The sequence below is a fragment of the Mizuhopecten yessoensis genome, unplaced genomic scaffold (assembly GCF_002113885.1).
Source record: "Mizuhopecten yessoensis strain PY_sf001 unplaced genomic scaffold, ASM211388v2 scaffold4839, whole genome shotgun sequence".
Taxonomy (NCBI): Eukaryota; Metazoa; Mollusca; class Bivalvia; order Pectinida; family Pectinidae; genus Mizuhopecten; species Mizuhopecten yessoensis.
The window spans coordinates 89,054-109,333 of NW_018405747.1; the positions used below are offsets into that span (position 1 = coordinate 89,054).

The following is a 20,280-nucleotide window of genomic DNA, read 5'->3' on the forward strand; positions in this document are numbered from 1 at the left end:
ATTTTTGATTGATATTTTGTAAGAGTTTGTAAGCTGATGTAATGTAATCTCTCAGGTAATCATATCTGTTTTATTCCATTTACTGTTACGGTTTTCTGTAGATGGTATTATGGTCTAATCAAGTTTTATGTACTCGGGTTTGGTATGTTTTGTATCCCTCAACAATATCACCAGACCATGTATGTTTTTAGCTGAAGAGAAATATATAACGCGCAGTACTGAAATAATGTGATTTGTCTACAGCTCCTGACAAAGTAGCTACGTCCGGGGTGTGGTTCGACCACAAGGAGAGCAATCACCCCCGCTGGCAGAAACTGGAAGAGGCATTAGTGACCGCAGCTATGGGGAGTCTGCCCAATACATTCCGATCTACTCTTCAATGTTACACTAACAGAACGGATAACAAATACAGTCCTGTCGGCTTTGTGGGAGGTACATACAAACGTTTTTGATGAATATTCAAAGGTGTCCAGGTCCCGTAAACATGAAACAGTTCTCATGCTCAAGAATGGATTTTGTGCTGAAACCTGATTTCTTGTTCTGGTTATAAATTACCGTCAATTTGCGGGTATAGTGTGCACTCGGGTATAGTGCGCAGGTACGTTTTTGGGGTCAGATTTGAAAAAAAAATGTGGGGGTAAAAAATGAAAAAAAATATATCTTATTTTGTCTAAGATTTGGAAAACATTTGAAGAGACTCAGCACCGAATACTGTTTTCAATGTTAACATTTGACTTTTTGATTGTTTGGCATGATTTAATTGGTTACTAGAGTACTGGTTTGAGCACAGAATCCAAGCTTTAGCATGAGAACCGTTTCATGAATACAGGCCTAGAGCTTTCAGTTTACTCTTGACGTGTAGCAATTTTGAAAATAATTTAAAAAATTCACTAAAATTTGAACAGAGATGAAAATTTCCAGCCTTTTGGCGGATTGAAACCTTTTTTCAGAATTTTAGTGTAATGCAAAGATAATTTTTCCCATAGCAAGGATGCAAAAAAGTTTGTTTCTATTTCTGTTTTAAGGAAGGTCAAAACACACGTAAAGTCGACCTGTCCTTACAAACATAAGAGTCAAAACTCATTTTGGGGAGTCAAACATACTTTCAAAATCTACTGATGGACAATATACAAACTTGTTCATTGTTGTATAAGCAAATAGTTGACAATCAAGTTTCATGCGGAAAGTGGATAATTTCATGAAAGGGTCTTTCTTGGAAAATAATGGTAAAAGATATAAGGATTTTAAGCCAAACCAAATTGGAAATCATCTCATTTACCCCTGAAAACACATTTGAACTCTTCCAATTCAAAGGTTGGAATGGTTCATTATGAAATTTCAGGGGTGAATGAGTTAAACATTTACAGCACATGTATGATATCACTACAGGCTTTGAAAATTCTCAACGGTCGGCTGACTTTGTCCGATTGATTTTGTACAGAGCCTATAATTGTGGAGGTGTACCTGGTGAACCCTCTCAAGGTCATGTTAGTGCTAACGGAGGTCACGTTGCTATGGAGTTTCCTTCCCACACTTCCGGGCCAAGACAAAGCCCAACTCATCACCAACGAGGTGTCGTCAACCTCCGTTAAGGTAAACAATATACTCACTTTATTTGTAATCATGGTGACGTCACGGCTGTTTGCTTGTGATGCGAAATGTCTCAAATCTTATCAAAATTTTATATTTACTTGATCCTATCAGTATGGGGTGGTTTATTTTTTACTTTCATGAGATATTACCTGAATACTTTTCTGAACCATCTTAATTGTTTCAAAATAGTTATTAGAAATTTGAAATTCTAATTCACTTTCTGAAAATGTTCAATTTTGCAAAATATCATTCAAGACGCACTCATTTGACTCAGTTCAGAGTTGAAACATTTAATTTCAATTTTGATACATTTTCTTTCTTTCTTGCAGAATACCTTGGCTAATGAAATAATACAAACGCAGGTTATTGACGAAATCATTATGGATGCAAATACCAAATTGACGGTCAGTGGAAGTTATATCCCTTTATGCCCCTTCCAAGTTTTTTTTTATATATCTTCATATTTATATAACATATCATACTTTTTTGAATACTCGCTTTCATGGATCGACTTCTTCAAACTATTTTGTTGCTACAAATGTACAAGCGTTTGAGGTCTCGACAAATTTTGTGTGAAACATTAATGGATATCTATTTTAAGAGGCTTTGAACAACTGAGGTCTCTCATCAATGTATAGGAGACAGTATCAAAATCGAACCAGTACCCAAATCAGATAACGTTTTGCAAAAATACTTATAGGTAAATAAATGTGTCAACAAATCAGTTATAACAATGATGTAGTCTTAGAATAGATAGCCATGCACCATTTATTGTCTACAGAAGATAAGTTTTTAAGTTCAAATAGCACAAGAAAACGTAATTCAAACTAAAATGTCAGTGTTTTGATTACGTTTTTAAAAAATGGCACGTGCAACGACCAGTATTCTGTTTTGGGCTATAGGAATAAATTCACACTTTAGAAATGCTTTTTGTCATATAAATTCTAAAGGTCTACATAAAATGTTAATATGCTGACAAAAAATTATTCATTTGAAGCATAAGATACTGCAAAATTCAAGCCTTGATCCAATTTGGGTCCCGACATTTGCAAAAACCGGAGACGCTGATTGGTGACTTCACCGCGTTCTATGAATATATCAAGTGAGCCCCGGGTGCTAATTTTGTTTGTAAGAACACCCATCGATATTCTTCCTTTGATACAACCATAAATGAATATAATCACTCCTCAGATTTTTCAATGATTTAATGAAATGATAGTTTGGTGATCCGATACTGTCACCTTATCCTTCTGGCTTAGACAAGGTTCAACAGTTGACAGTTTAACAAGCTACACTGGATAACTTCGATGAATTTCGCAAATTAATGTTTTTTACTCACAAATGAAAGAAGCAAGCTATTGCTATTTGCTTTAATTAAACCTTAGTGGAAACGAATATGTTCAGTACATGGTCTGACCAATTCTTGTTATTTTGGGGCTAATTCGAAATCCAATATGGCCACTTGAAAGTTTATTTTGAATTTTTGTGTCTCTTCACACTTTTTGTTCATCATTTCTCCATTAAATTAGGTCAAAAATCTCATTTGAGCGTTAAGGCCCCTTGGGTCTCTTGTTCTATGTTTAAAATGTTCTGAGAGAGACTTAATTGTGCAGTGACTTGTTTTCCAGACTCAGATCACTTTGACACCTCACCAGACGGGCGAGCTGAGGATTGTTGAGATATCATACAACCTGGGAGGGGTGCTGATCGAGGGAAATGGTCCCAAACCAAACATGTCCAATACTATATTTGTGCGTGGTAAACAAAAGCTGGAGGTTCAGGGGCCGCGTCTCAACATCTCCAAAGAAGACAAGGCAAAAAAGGTGTATGGACCAGATCGGCGGCTAGATCTGGTCATACAACAGGAAATGCCCTTGTTGCAGGTCAGTATTGGGGTGATAGTATACAGGGGGTTGATTTTATTGGGTGCGACAATGTACCATATTTATCCTGCAATAAGCCCGGGGGGCCAACACATATTTTCTAACACACAGCAGGGGGCTGGGCTATCAAAGAACAATGAAACAGAATATGTCTGCATTTTTAATGAACTCTAATAGATATGGATGGGCTTATTACCAGGCACAGACTTATTGGTGGATAAATAGGGTAATGGTGGCAGTCATGTTGTGTGGACGGACAAATACATTAAGAAATCATTTCCGAAAAGAAAACCCAATCTTGTGGAAAACAGTATGACGATGAAATTAACAAAATAAAAACAACAGTGTTCCGAGTGTATCAATACCTTGGGGCAAGACCAGGATTGAAACCACAGACCTCAGACCATTATACTAGCTACCTGGTAAATAGAAGTAATCTGGATCAGCTGTGCTACAGTCATAGCAAAAACAAAATTAAGGGGAGGTTACTCTATGTACAAAAAAGCACAGCCGAATTCTTTAGTATTTTTACTGTTGTAGGACAGGAACCCTCAGGGAAAATCTTGATCTTGGAAGCTGAGAGCGTTGGGCCAATTTTTAGCAATGATGAGTCTATATAAAAAAATTCAGAAGAGCCATTGCATGTTAAATTTAGAGAGAAATTGAGGGGGAGGAGGGTGTGGAGAATCTCACTTTTGGCAACATAAAATGGCATGTATAATTCAATAAAAAAAAATTGCATTTACAGGTCTCGTTTTGCAATTTCCCTCGGACATTGTTGTGTGGCGAAGTGCATGCTGTGATGTTACAGTTTACTAACGTTGGTTCTAGTCCCCTTCACAGACTCAAAGTCGCTTCCACGTCACCCGAGTTTTTTACTCTCGGTTGCCATGGACAACTTCCGAAATTTCCGTGTGTTTATCAAACAGCTATGGATGTTGGTGTGAGTGACAGTGAATGTATGTGCAATTCTATATCTAAAGACAGCGTGAGTGTTACGCGGGTTGTGGACATTGGTCTACCTAGTGGAACTCTTCAGCCAAAAAGTACAATTTCAATACCCGCCTGGATACGGGGAAATGACATAGGCGGAATTCATGAGATTCACTTTATGTTTTATTACGAACCAGTGCAAAAGCTACCTAATATAAGGTAAGTGTACATAAAAATTACATATTATACTTACACTTATTGATATTATATGATCAACACAGAAGAGGTCGTTAGGACCAATAAAAGGTAGAAATTATTCATCAAAAAGTTGAGTAAACAGTCATTGTTGATATGAAACGGGACCAAATGCTATTTAATATCTTATGCATCTTGTTTTTGCTATTTGTTAGTCATTCTAAATTATAAAACAAAACTTCAACAATAAAGATGTTCAACTATGGTTGTTTACTTTCTGAGAAATCGCACATGAGAGGTATCCTGATGAAACTTGATTTATACCTGCATCACCAACTGAAGGTGTTCATTGCATTGTAATGAGGTCACTATGAACTTGACCTCAAAGTTATCTGAGCAAAATTTTGTCTGAGCTATAACATTAAACATATTTAAAATTTTAAATCAAACAGAGGCAAAATACAAAGTGAAGCAATCTGATATTTTTTTTATTATGTCATTTTCTATCCATACATTCAATAAGAATCCGATAAAAAAAAAACTGTGTTTTCGAAGGTTTTCAATTTAAGTCCACATTATTTTGTATTCCAGCCATAGACTTTTACGCCACACAGCAGTAGTAAATACGTTAGAGTCGCTGAGTGTGCGGGCTATCGCGCACCGGGGAAACAACACAAACTCACATCCAAACGGCCACAGAGGTTCCTGTGTTGTCATGTGTGAACTAGAAAATCTAAGTCAGGTAAGTTAAACTCTGTTTATGAACTAATTATATAAACATGTATTATATTCAAGCACAACTCCAGGTGGATTGAACTATACAGTGAAACAGATATAAGTTAAGGAGCTCCATTAATTTAAAATATATTGTCACTGTCATGAAAAGATTTTTGAAGTCTCGTTTTCAGAATTGTTTCATTACTTCTTGCTTTTTATGTTGAATATAGGATTATACAAATCTTTTGCATTTTAAGATTTGAAAATGAAGATAAAGACAGTATAAGGACCAGACTTGGGACCATCCAGTGTCAGGCCTTCAAATTACTAATGTAGATATGCAGAAATAATTAATGCATAGCATCAAAATGAGAGATAAACACCTTGACAAGGGAAGTAACTCTAAACAGAAAAAAATCGTTTTGTTACCTCGAAACAATACTGAGGTTAGAATAAAACCCCAGCTTTAAATGGGAACTCATCTTTGCATTTAATTTTAATAACTGCATTGATACCCTTTAACTTAACAGTCCAGATACTTCTAATGGAAGCTGTGGTCTCTTAGTTGTTAAAGCAACAAAATAACCAGTTTTGGAATATTTACAGATCCAGAGTCAGCGGGCGTACGTGAAAGAGATTCAGATCAACCAGGTGTCGTGTGCCAGTGAGGAATGGTCTATACAGTACCTCAATTCTCAACACATCAAGTCAGAAATACAGATTGGTAGTCGGGAAACCATGCAGTTGTGTCTGAAAGCTGTCCGTAGTTCTACAAACTTAGGTAACTATATCACAGATGTGTCTGAAAGCTGTCCGTAGTTCAACAAACTTAGGTAACTATATCAAATTTTGTGTCTGAAGGCGGTCTGCAATACTACTGAATCAAGTCATTTGTGAAGGATGTTTGCCTGTAAATAAATGACAAGTTCTGATAGATGACCCCATCTGACAAAATTATTTGTGATTGCTTGTAAGGATCAAAGATATAAGAAGTCTTGTGGCGTATCATATCAGTCTGCAAAGCCTTAATTGTTTTTATTTAATACATACAGTTATTATTACATAAAGAAGTATTTTTCAATCCATATCTAAATTGTGCTGGGAGGATTAAATTTTTGAAATAAAAGATAAGGAAGAATATTCTTGGTGAATATCTAAAAAATAATCAAATTTATATTGATCTAAAAAAAAAAAAAATATGAAACCGAGAGATCTAGAAACAGTGTACCAGTATATCAGGGGTCAAGATCAGCCCCTACACTACATGTATTGATGAGTGTAGGTATATAACATGCTGAAGATTGATGTTATTGTGTTACAGATACCATTATGGGTAAAGAGTCGATTGTGTTCAGTGATGTTCCTTTTGATACACAACAGGTAAGGTATATATAGTACCTAACTTCAGTTTTCCTTTGAATTATATGTAAATGTTAAAAAATGTTCTGTACCGTAAAATCAGGTATTTTTGTAGAGCTCAATTCCAAAAGAAATAACCCTACCATTTTGTGGGTGCTTGATATTGAAGTGGCTGCGGTGGCCAAGTGGTTAAGGCATCTGACATTCTTCTACCACTAGCCCTCTACCCATAGCCCTCCACCATTAGGCCGCAGGTTTGAGACCTACGTGGGGCAGTCACCAGGTACTGGCTGTTGGTCGTTGGTTTTTCTCCGGGAGCCCCCGGCTTTCCTCCACCACCAAAACCTGGCACGTCCTTAAATGACCATAGCTGTTAATAGGACGTAAAACACAATCAAACCCAACCAAATGCTTGAAATTGTGGAATAAGAGTAACCAGGGAATCAACAACAAAAAAATGAAGATTGAAAATTTAAGAATTGATCGTATGAAATGCAGTTTTGTATTCATGGATAATTGCATCATTGAACTGCCTATTCCGTCTTTGCGTATTGCAGAGTTATCTTCTCTTGTGAGCAGGTATTGATTGTTACGTTATTTGTTTGTGAGAGTAACGTCATCAATTTTTGAGAAACGACGTAATTTTCCCACACAAACCAATGACGTAACAATCAATACCTGGTCACAAGAGAAGATAACACTGCAATACGCAAAGACGGAATAGGCAAACACTCTCACAACAACAGTTCTGTTATACATAGAAAATATCAAAAGCCAGTTGTATAACCGAAGTAGTCCTTACTGATAACATTATAATCAGATTTTAATTCTATCGAGTTTCATTTAAACCAAAGCTGTCATATAGAGCATTGTGTAAAATGTCGCCTTTTACCAAAGTTAGAATAAATGTGAAATTGACATTGTAAGAAAATAATCTTGACTTGTTTGTTTATTTATTCCTTTTTTAGATATGCAGTGCACTGACGCCGTGTGCAGACTTTTTCTTCCGATCAAAATGCAGTATTAAGCCCCTGGATCCAGACACAGAGGTCCCTACGTCTCATAGCAGACGCAAGCCGCAAGAGTTCACAGACATTAACTGTGCCATACAAGTGGGCTTCACACTCGTCATTCTGTGGAAAGTAAGTTGCGAAGTACTAGGACGCCAAGTATATATGGTTGTGACAGTTCGTTCACCTGCAAGGGACGTCTCCTTCTAAACTGCTTAACAGAATTGTGAAGTACTAAGAACGCTAAGTATGTGCTTTTAACGCTTTGTCCGCTTTTAAACGGCCTCTCCTCCCAAACTACTGATCAGACTTCAACCAACTTTGCTAGTATCCTTAAGGCTGTAAGGATGAAACATTATACTATTAAAGAGGTGGACCCTCCTGTCCAGTTGTCCACAGTATAATGGATAGGTCCAAGCCCATACTCTGTATCGTTGGGACGGACCTTGATGATATTCTACAGCATTGTTGCCCAGGATCTATGGATGTATTGTGACCTTGACTCAAGGTCATATATATCTTCAAGGTCAAGCAAAAGCATCGACAACTAAAATTGTGTCCAGCCATAAATCTGTACGCTTTGGCTGGATCTTGATCGTACTTCAAAGCATTGTAGTTGTTGATCCATGGATTGGTCGTGAACTCTGACCCAAGCCTAAAGGTCACATCTCTATTGGTGCCTTTCCTCATGAAAGATATTAACCCATTAACCCCTAAATTCTGATTTGAACTTAACCAAATCAAAGACAGGGCAAGTACAGTTCAAAGTCTAGGGGTGAATGAGTTAAAAACTGGCATGTTTGTAAGTAAAGTACAGCTGTTCTGCATTTCCCAAGTAAAAGACCTCATATTTACAATTTACATTGAAGGGAAAATCAAACAATCATCGTTCAAACAGAGAACTTTAGCCAGTAAAGAAAGTAGTTGAATCTTGACATTCCAATTGAAGATATCTGTACAAATCATGGTGGTGGGATTTTATAAGGCAAAAAAAATAAAGAAAAATGTAGGATTCAAGTACCCTGACAGACCTTAGGTTTTACCTCTGACAGTAACAATTTTATCTTGCTCAAATGCACTCCATCTAGTGTTGGGATAACTTGTCCACTGGATGCAGACTAATTGATGGACAAACAAACAAGGCAACCCTCTTTACTTCATAGGCAGGTATCAAAACCAAATTGAAATCCAATATTACTAGTTCAAAGACCTAAAAATATATTTTGTGATTTTCGTAATTTCTTAAATTAGCTCACCTCCCCCATCAGAAAAATAAAATAGAAGTAAATCCTGGCCAGCCTACCCTGTTTTTTTCAGTCATGTTACCTGAAACATACATATTTTTTGGCCTAAACAAAAGACTGGCCTAAGAAATCATTCCCAGGTTTGTTTACCCACCCCCATGCATGTTTATCCAGTGTTTATTCAGGAATGGAGAAGCATGTAGCAGATATGGGAGAACCAAAATCTAAAAACTGATTTTTATTGTCTATCCACAGGCATGTGTAGTCAACGAGGACGGAGAAGTTCAAATCAGGGTCGGTCAACACCATGTGACCATAGAGAAAATTGACGACATCTTCACCTCGTATCCCTATGTTCTTGTGAGTACGAAACAATACTTTAATACACGAGAGGTTGTCAAAATATTGACGCAATATTGGGATTATTTTTGGCCTGAAGTAATGTTGAGAAGATCAGATACAAGGGAAATTGATTTTGATTACTTTTAAACCTAGCTACTGTGTAAAAGTTGAAATCTTCATGTTACGATCAACTCTTTTGACTGATTGCAGTGTGGAAAATCTATGAATATGCGAAAAAACGTAACCGTTTCCACACTGTCAAAATTTCCTCTTTTACAGTATCACTTTTCAGTTTTCCACTGAAATATTGATATCGGTTTTAACTTGAAACAGCAAAATTTGGAATTTTTAGGTCACCTGAGGTTTGGTCATCTGTTCTCCTTGGTTTATATAGGGAAATAACACTTCTGACTATAACTTGTCCATTTTCAGCAAGAAATAATTCAAACTTGGTTTTGAAGAGTTACAATGAAATTGACTACCAGTACCCATAATATAACTCCGGTGACTTCTCAGGCCCTTGGGCCTCTTGTATTCAATACCTTTAAATGTAAAGAAAAAAACCCAAATACTAGCTATTGGTTAAAAATCAAGCTATGTTTATTGAAAACATCAACCAATTATTCCTGTGTAGATCCCGACAGAAGAGCCAGTGGTCAGGTTTGTGATGAAGGATCTCGAAGCCGAGGCGAGCACACCCGACTCAGAGGTCACAACACAGCTGATTGACTTCAACTTTAACCATAGGTCAGAGGTCAAACATAATTTCTCCAGTGGAAGGTAAGAAAAATTGTCAATATTCAGCTTGGAGACTTTTATTATGACAATAACACTGGATATATATTTTAATCTCCTTACCTTTGAGTAATTTTCTTAAATTTAAAAAGGGTTAAATATAAATCTTGTATGATAATGGTTATAACAATATTCTCAGAATTTTAAACAAAACTGTAACATTTTGCCAAAATATTTCAGTCTTAAATTTCAAAAAGGATTTTTTCGTTAAATTTGTACTATTGAAAGCTTTGGTTTATTTGCAGTATATGTTTACTGGTTTTTAATTCTTTTTGAATTCCTCTCTTGTTCAATTTTGAGAAATAAAAAACAAAAGATGTGGCTGAAAATTTCCTAGTAAAAATTAGATGATTTAATGTCTTTTTTTTTAAATTACTTTGATTTGGTTGTTTTAAAGGGAGACAATTGTGCTATTATTGAGATTTTATTATAAAAGTGATATTATAAAAATTATATCATACTGCAAAACATAGGGTATTTGGCACTGTTGATGTGTGATGTATGGGAAGTTTTTTTCTGACCAATATCCAAATGTATCTTATGAATATTCGTAGATTGTGCCAAGTGCCAGTGACATTACTTCTACAAAATTGCTCAAAAGTGATGCTGGACGTTCTTGTGGACACAAGTCAATCTCCAGACAGGTACGTCTGAAATAGACATAACAGCCTAGCTTGTACATGGTAACGTAGAAATAACCCATGGTTTGTATATGGTAATGTAGAAATATCACATGGTTTATACATGGTAACGTATAAATAACCCATGGTTTGTACATGGTGCCGTAGAAATAATGTACGGTTTTAAATGTAGTATTGGACTCGATAAACGATACAATTAAAGTGAGTTTTGTTATATTTTATCTGGTGACTCAAATAAAAATGAAACTGAATATTCTAACCATGTAAGTATGATGATGATAACATTTGTAAAAATATCTACCAATACAGTATACTCCATGATATACCAAAGTCCTTAAAAGTGGTGGTAGTTATTCCCTGCTTAATGGTCAGCAGTTAAGTAAAGTGCAGGGACTGGATTCATCTGCTATCAGTATAATTTGACCTGAGTGCCTTTAGCATGCATGTGAGGTAGCACTCTAAAGTAGGCATCAGATCTGCCCCATCACAAGTAGGCAAATATATCAACATACCCTGCCTCCAGCACACATACACAAGTGCACACATATACACACATACACAAATATACACATACACACATACACACATACACATACACACTTACACACATACACACATACACAAATATACACATACACACATATACACATACACACATACACAAATATACACATATACACATACACACTTACACACATACACATACACACATACACACATACACATATACACATACACACATATACACATACACACACTTACACACATACACATACACAAATATACACATACACACATACACACTTACACACATACACACATACACATATACACATACACACATACACACATATACACATATACACATACACACATACACATATATACACATACACACATACACACACACATACACACATATACACATATACACTTACACAAATATACACATATACACATACACACTTACACACATTCACACATACACACATATACACATACACACATACACACATATACACTTACACACATACACACTTACACACATACACATATACACTTACACACATACACACTTACACACATACACATATACACTTACACACATACACACATACACACATATACACATACACACATATACACATACACACATATACACATACACACATACACACTTTCACACATACACACATACACACATATATACACATATACACATACACACTTACACACATACACACATATACACATACACACAAGCAGGCATACATTACACACATGGAGGCACGTCCTTTAATAACCTTTGTTGTTAATAGGACGTTAAACAAACAAACAAACAAACTATTTCACACAAAGTCGTTTATTTCACATATGTCCTATTGAGCAATAAAATCAGAATATGAGAAAACTATTTTTAAACAAACTGAATAAACAAGGGTCTCTGGATAATGATATTTGGGGATTTTAGGTCAATTGCAAAGGTCAATTTGATCATACTATATCAATCTTTCAAAGTAGCTACAAATATTTTTCATTTTTCAAAGAATCTCTTTGAAACTTAGTAGGCTCAATAATCATGACATGTTGTTGTGTTTCCTTGAAAAGAATTTTGATTCAACAATTTTTGCAAAAGTTATTGCCCTTTGTTCATTTCAGTATTTGAATTTTTGTCTGGAGATCTCCTCCTACATTTTTTGACAGATTTCTTTGAAACTTAGTAGGCTAAATAATCATGATATGTTGTTGTGTTTCCTTGAAAAGAATTTTGATTCAACAATTTTTGCAAAAGTTATTGCCCTTTGTTCATTTCAGTGTTTGATTTTTTTTATCGGGAGATTTTCTCCTACATTTTGATAGCATGTCAGCTAACCACTCTTTGAATTATACAGATCTTATTTCAATGTAAGAAAGTATATAACTATATGGAATTCGACGGGCGTATATTGTTCCACCCCGCGACCTTCAGCATGTTATTTCAGTGAGGTAGCACTATAAAGTCAGCACCAGATCCAGGCTATCACAAGGAGTCAAATACATCAACAAACCGCCTCCAGCACACATACCTTACACATATCGTAAACCTTATAAACTGATAACCAAGCCATTTTGTCCCGTATTTATCCGGCAATAAGCCCATGCAGTTCTAATTACTGCAGTTCATTAGAATTGCCAGCAAATAATATTTCATTGTCCTGTAATAAGCCCACTCCCTACCTTGAGTCAGAAGCTACGTGTTGGGCCCCTGGGCTTATTGGAGGATAAATACGGTAATATGATTTTACTGTTTTACAGGTTGAGCAGCAAGTCAAATGAGGCTTCCTTGTACGATCATTCAGGAGAGTACCACCATAACAGCAGCTTTAACTGGGTGGGACAGACCATTACACAGCTGCGTCTGGAGCCGGAGCAGCAGGCCGCAGTGCGACTGTCGGCTTGTTTCAGCAAGCCGGGTATCTACAACCTGAACCGTGTGGCTGTGTTTGTTACGTACACACGAGACTCAAACCAGATGGTGCTGCAGAGACATCGTTCTCCTAGTGTGGTAGTCATCGGGGAGGTGTCTTGATCAGATTGGTCGAAATTCCTAATTGGTGGGACGAATGACGAGGTCTTCTTCAACGTCACAGTTTCAACCGAGTCGATTGATTGACAAGAAACTGATCAAATCTACTGATAAGGATGACATCCATTACATTGTCCCTGATTGGTGTAGCTTGTGATCACTGTTCCAGGAAAAAGATCTCGTCATTGGTGTAACGACGGTGAGGACCTCTGGTCGGCGTGCCATCAGTGGCGACTTCTAGTCCATTTGTAATTGGTTAGGTCACCTGATTGATACGACATCATTCAATTGGATCATAAGATTGATGAAGAAAACAATAGCCACATCCTGTGCTGGATTTTGATCCAGAGTGAATCCTAAGAAACCTTCATCAGTGGAAACAGACTTGTTGTTAAAGGTGTTTCCGAACAGGAGAGTTACAATACGTTTCGTCACCGGGAGGGGGATTCTGGATGTGCACTTCATCAGACTTGTTGCGATGCAGTTTCTGGGTACAATGCATGTTATGACATCGTCACTGAGCACAGTTTCTTCCATCCCCTTGGTGATCATAACAGGCAGAGGTGACAGGGACACAGGCATCGTTTACATATTAATCTCACCGTATTCCACATTGAACTCTAGAAATTGGTGGCCGATCGTTGTCATCAACTTCATATGTCTAGAAAGATTCATGCCATTTTCACCACTGCTCACAAGGTGACTGCAAATATGGTGTCGTTTCAGTTTGAAACTTGCTTGCTCATTTTTGCAATGATGTTCATCCACCGGTAAGGCGTTGAATGATATGACGGAACCATTCCAATACCCAATCTATGCCTCGCTAATACCTAAGAGTCTAACTAAACCAATCGCACGCCCCATTGATTATATTCCTGGTCTTTTAACTCTGTAGACCATAATAGACTCATCCATATTAATACATAGTAGAATCTACTATTGTTACATAGGGATGAAAGGATCAAGAGATTCCATAAAGTTAGGACCTATAATAATTCACCATTACTGGCTGAATTTGTATAGTTATTGATCGATTGAATTGTATTAGATATTTCTTTCAAAAAGTCCAAACACACTGGAAAATGATCATTGATTTTAAATATTTTTAAAGTTCCTTTCACAACCAAGGGTGTTTCAATTGAAATTTGAATGGTTTAGTTGCCACTTGTGTTATAGATATTGAGACGGGTGGAGATGCAGGGTGCACTTGTGTGTGTTTGTGGAGGCCGAATAAGATTACAATACAGGTCACACTCCTATTTATCTTATGGCAGAAAAGGCCAGTTTAGCCTGTGATAATTCTTTTCCTTGATTTGGAGATATGAAGACTATACATATGTATGTGTGAATATAATATCCAAGACTTTGAAATATGAATTCGCATATTAATATCTGTTAAATATACGAATAATGTACATATGTGTAATTATTTCACTAAATGGCTGTATCAGCATCTTTAAAAATCTGCATACCTGCTGTCACCGATTAGTAGAAGTCAGAATTTGTGGTTTCTTGTCAAGGTCATTGTGTGAAGGTCGTTGTGCCCCATGTATTCAAGCTTGTGTGTAGTTAACTCATTCATCCCTGAAGACACATTTGAACTCTCCCAATTCAAAGGTTGGAATAGTTCATTATGAAGTTTCAGGGGTGAATGAGTAGACACACAGCAAACACTTGGATTAAACAAGGACACTTACTAAAAGAAATATTCTAGGATTAAAAATGTTCTTAGTTTGTTTATAATTATTATTATATTTTGTCCTGTTCATTCCAGTACAGGGGTTTAGTCAGAGATTAGTAACGTTACAAGTATTACCCATTTTATTTAGCAATACATACAAATGTAATTATTTAACTAACTTGTTCACACTGAATGCAAACGTTATAATCAAACCAAGTTACATGCGCAATCAGACTGATAATCAGGGTGACTGTGTCCTGTTTAGTACGCATTTCTTAACTATTTATGAAAAAATAGATGCGAAACAAGACTTTTTGTGATGCAGATACAATTCAGATCATCATCAGTGGGAAGCTTGAAGAATTTAAGTTTTTTCTTCATTTATGTTGTTAAAACAGCTGGATTGTAGTTGTTGGATTGGACTTTATGGTCTTTTAAATATGTTAGATGTCGATAAAGCAAATTTGTTAGGCTGCTTTGAAGAGTCATTCGCCAGTCAGTTTGATTTAGTTGTTTGTATTACTGGTGCCTTAACTGTTTCTCCAACATAAATGAAGAAAAAGAGATTCTTTCAACATTATGAAAGGTGTCCTTGACATAACAATTCAGATCATGTGTAGACGTGATTTTTTTAAAATACAAATTTTAATCAGAAGCCGTACATATATCGTAGTAAAACCAGACATGAAATTCAGTTTTCATTGTTTGTTGATACATTATATAATTAGTGTATGTCATGCTTCCATTTCTAACTTATAGTATTTGATGTGCCAAGCGTCACTGTCATTCACACCAAATAGTACAGGTACACATGTATACATATAGCCCTGACAACTACTCAATGTAATCCTGCTTATTTAATGATTATATATCCATATTTATTATTGGTGAAAAACATTGAAATCTATGAACCTGCTGCCTTAGAATATGGAAAAATCTTGGTTATAATTGAATCCTGCAATAATATTTCTTTTGTCTGCCTTTCCCAGTAGTCCTCCTCCCTCTTGTGTCTACCAGTAGAAGACGAGTTCGATCAACTAAAGTATACATAACTATATGGTCTAACTATAGAGTACAATTGTCATCAAACTCACTTAGGTAATATGCATTGTGCACAAAGCTAAAAATGGTGCCCATGACTGGACGACTGTGGTACGACTTACTGATTTCCTTTTGTCGGCCCAAAGTAGCTAGTGGTCGTCTCTCTGCATGCGTAATTATTTGAAACCAAGGCAGTGATTGGTTGTTGTTAACCAGCATGTGTAAGCACATTAGGTGTAAGAGCTAGACTATGGTAAAATGGCTGTTGATTGAACTTGCCCACAAAGTCATGAATCATTGGTTCTCATTATGAAAAGGCAAATGTTAACAGAAGCTACCACTTTCCAGAACACAATGCTACAGTATATTGAAAAGGAATGCCAATAGAACGTCCTAAGACCAGCTACTGAAATTGCAACAGAATGTTTTCTGGCATCTAGACTTCGACATAAATAAATAATTTTCGACCAATGCTTAGGGTTAAGGAAACTGCTTCCGACATTTCAGCTTACCAAAAATAAATGAGAGTTCTTTTTAGTTACTGTGCAATATACAAAATCAATGTACTTCAAGGTGTCTGGTACAATTAGAAAAAAAAGGTAGTCCTCTCTCCTATTTATTAATAATTGTCTTATCATATTCTTTAAGTTATCTTGCTACATGTTGAACAAATATTTATTTATAGTACCTATACAATTTACTATGTACACTTCCATATGTTAGTAAGCAGATTTACTGTTCACAACTTTTACGGTGAAATCTGTCAAGTGTGACACCCAGTGGGAACCAACATTTGAAAAAATTGATTCAATTTTACAGGGTGTTACGATAAACTGGTTTATTTGGTAGTTTTTATAACAAGAAGTGGAATTGTTGCTTTATGTTAACTCATTCACCCCTGGAGACTCATTTGAACTCTTCCAATTCAAAGGGTGGAATAGTTCATTGTGAAACTTCAGGGGTGAATGAGTTAAATTATGACATGATGTTAGAATACTCAAGGGTTGAAATAGACAGGTTTACTGTAAAACATTATATTGTTTTAATGTCTTCTGCTAGGATGCACTTTCGTCATAACATTCCAGTTTAAAAACTAAATGCAGTCTGTCTCAAAAGTCTTGTGTAAAAAATATTCCTCTGCATGCTTACAGATTACATTTTAATTTTAGAAAACCATGTATTTTTTTAAAACCGCTCTTCTGAAAACTGAATCATTTCTTAAGAAATTTAGTTTTTCAATTATTTTGACATTTTCTACAGTTATCAATCGCTGTATCAGGTAGAATGTAGTTAATCCTTTGGTAAGTTCTTTAACCCTCTCACCCCTATTTAACTTTAGTAGACTCTACCATGCATTGCACTGGATGAGTCCATTATGGTCTACAGTGGTGAAAGGGTTAAGGATCCCGTACCACTGCCAAAAACCTGTAACTAAGTATTGGACACAGTTTTTTCTGGCATTACTGTAACTTTGATAAATCATTAATGGAAAGAAAACCATACCTTGTGGGACTGCTTTGAGAAATGATTAAGAGGAAAGTACAGAATTATAATCAACAATAGAGTTCTGAGTGTAAAAGTTCAGCGGGGCTTCACTGCGATTTGAACCCTCATGGACCTCAGCTTGTTATACTACTGCTTTAAGTGATTGAGCTTCCTGGAAAACGAAGCGCCTGGGCAAAACTGTGCTTCCGTTATATCTAATTAGAGGACGTTAAGGAGAGGTTATCGTATATAAGAAAAAACACAGTGCAGTGGGAAGAGAATCCTTTAGTGTATTTTGTGGGACTTAATCTTTTTAACATTTTGAGTGATACGAAAATGTATTGTGGATTTAAACTGATTATCTGAACACATGCCAGTATCAACCGGAGACTCTAATATCAGCCCGGGGGCCGAATATTTTAAAATTTTCGGATTATCTTTCAAAATAATAAATTTTGAAAAATTGTGTTAATGACTTGTTTTATTAGCTGTATCAAGATTTTAAACACGGGTCCTCTGCTATAGATTATACATATTGTTCATCAGTGATCATGATTTTTTTTTCAAGTCAGGGAAATAGAACAATAGATGAAGAGAGACAATTGACACAGTGTAGCTTTTAATTTTCTGCCCAATTTCTTTTAATATAACAATTTTTGTTTCAAATATTTTGCATCACTAGGATATCATGTGATCTTTAATGCTTCAACTGAACTTGGATGAAAGATGTTATCAACTTTTATTATTTAAACATTGACACTCTAGGGAAGTGTGTAAAAAGCAAACTGAATACATGCGAATGTTACTTAACTCATTCACCCCTGAAATTTTACAAGGAACTAGTCCAACCTTTGAACTGGAAGAGTTCAAACATGTCTTCAGGGGTGAATGAGTTAAATTTTAAAATTTGATAGGAGGGGGTGTAATCTTCATTGATTGTGCCTGTTTCACTTTCGAGATGGGAAAATTTACGGTAGCGTTATCATGCATTTTAACAAGTATTTGTAGTTGAAACGACTTTTACATATGTGACATTGCTGAAAATGTTATTATGTACTGTTTCTGGCTTTTCATGGCACACAGACCAGGCCTAGTCATTACTGCTATTTGACTCTGTCAGTGTAATATGCATACTGGCCGACTTATAATCGAGATCCAACTAGAACTGTACACAGGTTAGTGTGGATGATATGTGACTTTATATAAACTCGTTGTTTTAGCTGTTAATGATGCTGATAGATTTTAACTTGAAATTAATGAAGATTCATACAGATGCTGTATGGGTGGTTTTGAGCACAGTATGAATTCCTATGAATGATAGCGATATATGTCCATTAAATCATTCTTCACCCTATTTACCCAGATGCAGTGCTGTGTCTGGTAGTGGTCAAACAACCTTAATATTGTGGTAAGGATCATTGCTCACATATTCTGTGAAGGAAATATAATTCCATTTTGATTTAAAGATAAATCAAATTTGTATTTGATAAAGTCATATTGAGCTAGCTTTATGAGGTTAATTTGAATTTTCTAAAGTAGAAAAATGTAATAAATTGGAAACATTTAGATGCAGAACTTATTATTTTCTTTATAACATTAATAGGAACATTTTAAATTAGAAAAAATGCAAGTTAAGTAAATTGGAAATCATTAGGCGGAGAACTTATTATTTTCTTTATAACGTTAATTAGAACATTTTAAAGTAGAAAATGTATGTTAAGTGAACTGGAATTTGTTATTGACGGACAACTTTTGAAAACTTACAGATAATGTTTTAAACACAGGCCTTCAAATAAGAACACTTTTAAAATAAAAGTGTTTGTTTATCTTGTCTCGATTTAAACTGTTACTCTTAGCGGAGTAACTGTGTATTTCCTGTGTTGGCTTATAATTACCACTTGATACTGTCGAGGTTGCAGAAAATGTGTTGAACCGTGTATCTATATAGTATGTATGTTGGCTTGCAATGTACATGTGCCAGGTTGCAGACCAAACGTTGTCGCTGTGTACGAACGCCAGTCAACAATCACCCAGGAATCGTAACAGTCGCACTAGTATAAGTTCCTGGTAGGACTTCAACTTTTTTTCTGTCTGTGATTCATAAATATATGATGAATAAATAAACAAACATATTAAATGAAAAAAATGTTTTATTTTTTTATTTTTGAACTTATTTCGAAATACAAATTCTAATTTGATAATAATTTCAAACGTGTAGTCTCTAGCAAATTTGTGAGGGTCCCCGCTTTGAATTTCTATTACTCTGATGTCGGTGAATTTCCATCAACTTGGGTATGCTGAACTTCGCTGAACATCCACTAACGGACGTTGGATCTCATTCCCCTTGTATTATGTAGAAATAGATTATTTAATGTAATCACCATATATTGAATTCATATATCCATGTTTATCCAAGGAGAGCAGAAACTATTTCTTCTTCTTCAAATAATCTGCATACCACCTCTGGTGTATTGCGCCCGATGATTTTACCTTATTTGACGACATATATATTACGTTTTTCAAGCAGAAGATAATTGTCGTTCTACCAGAGATATAAAAGTATTTTAATGTAAAATTCACAAAAAGCACAACTGAGAAAAAGTCTTGTTTTCACTCAAGTTGTAATCAAGAATGTAATGAAAATAATATATTTGACTAACCTTAAAGTGTTATGTCTGCCTCTTGTATTGAATATTGGAAATTGAAAGTTCATTAAAATGTAAGTTTGTGAAGTACAATTATAGATCTACCATAATGTTGCATCGGAATCATTTCATTCAACAACTATTTACCTG

The 20,280-nt window shown here is 35.6% G+C and overlaps 1 protein-coding gene across 3 annotated transcripts in view; it reads left to right on the forward strand.

Moving 5' to 3' along the window:
* Positions 1-19,622, forward strand: part of LOC110449893 (trafficking protein particle complex subunit 8-like) — a 46,226-nt gene extending 26,604 nt beyond the window's left edge. For all 3 annotated transcript variants that reach the window (XM_021497038.1, XM_021497039.1, XM_021497040.1), the window contains 13 exons: positions 244-432; positions 1,442-1,593; positions 1,923-1,997; positions 3,222-3,476; positions 4,225-4,628; positions 5,196-5,346; positions 5,928-6,102; positions 6,643-6,701; positions 7,649-7,822; positions 9,190-9,294; positions 9,911-10,056; positions 10,626-10,715; positions 13,008-19,622. In XM_021497038.1, coding sequence (XP_021352713.1) covers positions 244-432; positions 1,442-1,593; positions 1,923-1,997; positions 3,222-3,476; positions 4,225-4,628; positions 5,196-5,346; positions 5,928-6,102; positions 6,643-6,701; positions 7,649-7,822; positions 9,190-9,294; positions 9,911-10,056; positions 10,626-10,715; positions 13,008-13,281 — 2,249 coding nt within the window. In that variant the 3' untranslated portion in view covers positions 13,282-19,622. The remainder of the gene's footprint in view (positions 1-243; positions 433-1,441; positions 1,594-1,922; positions 1,998-3,221; positions 3,477-4,224; positions 4,629-5,195; positions 5,347-5,927; positions 6,103-6,642; positions 6,702-7,648; positions 7,823-9,189; positions 9,295-9,910; positions 10,057-10,625; positions 10,716-13,007) is intronic.
* The last annotated feature ends 658 nt before the right edge of the window (positions 19,623-20,280 follow it).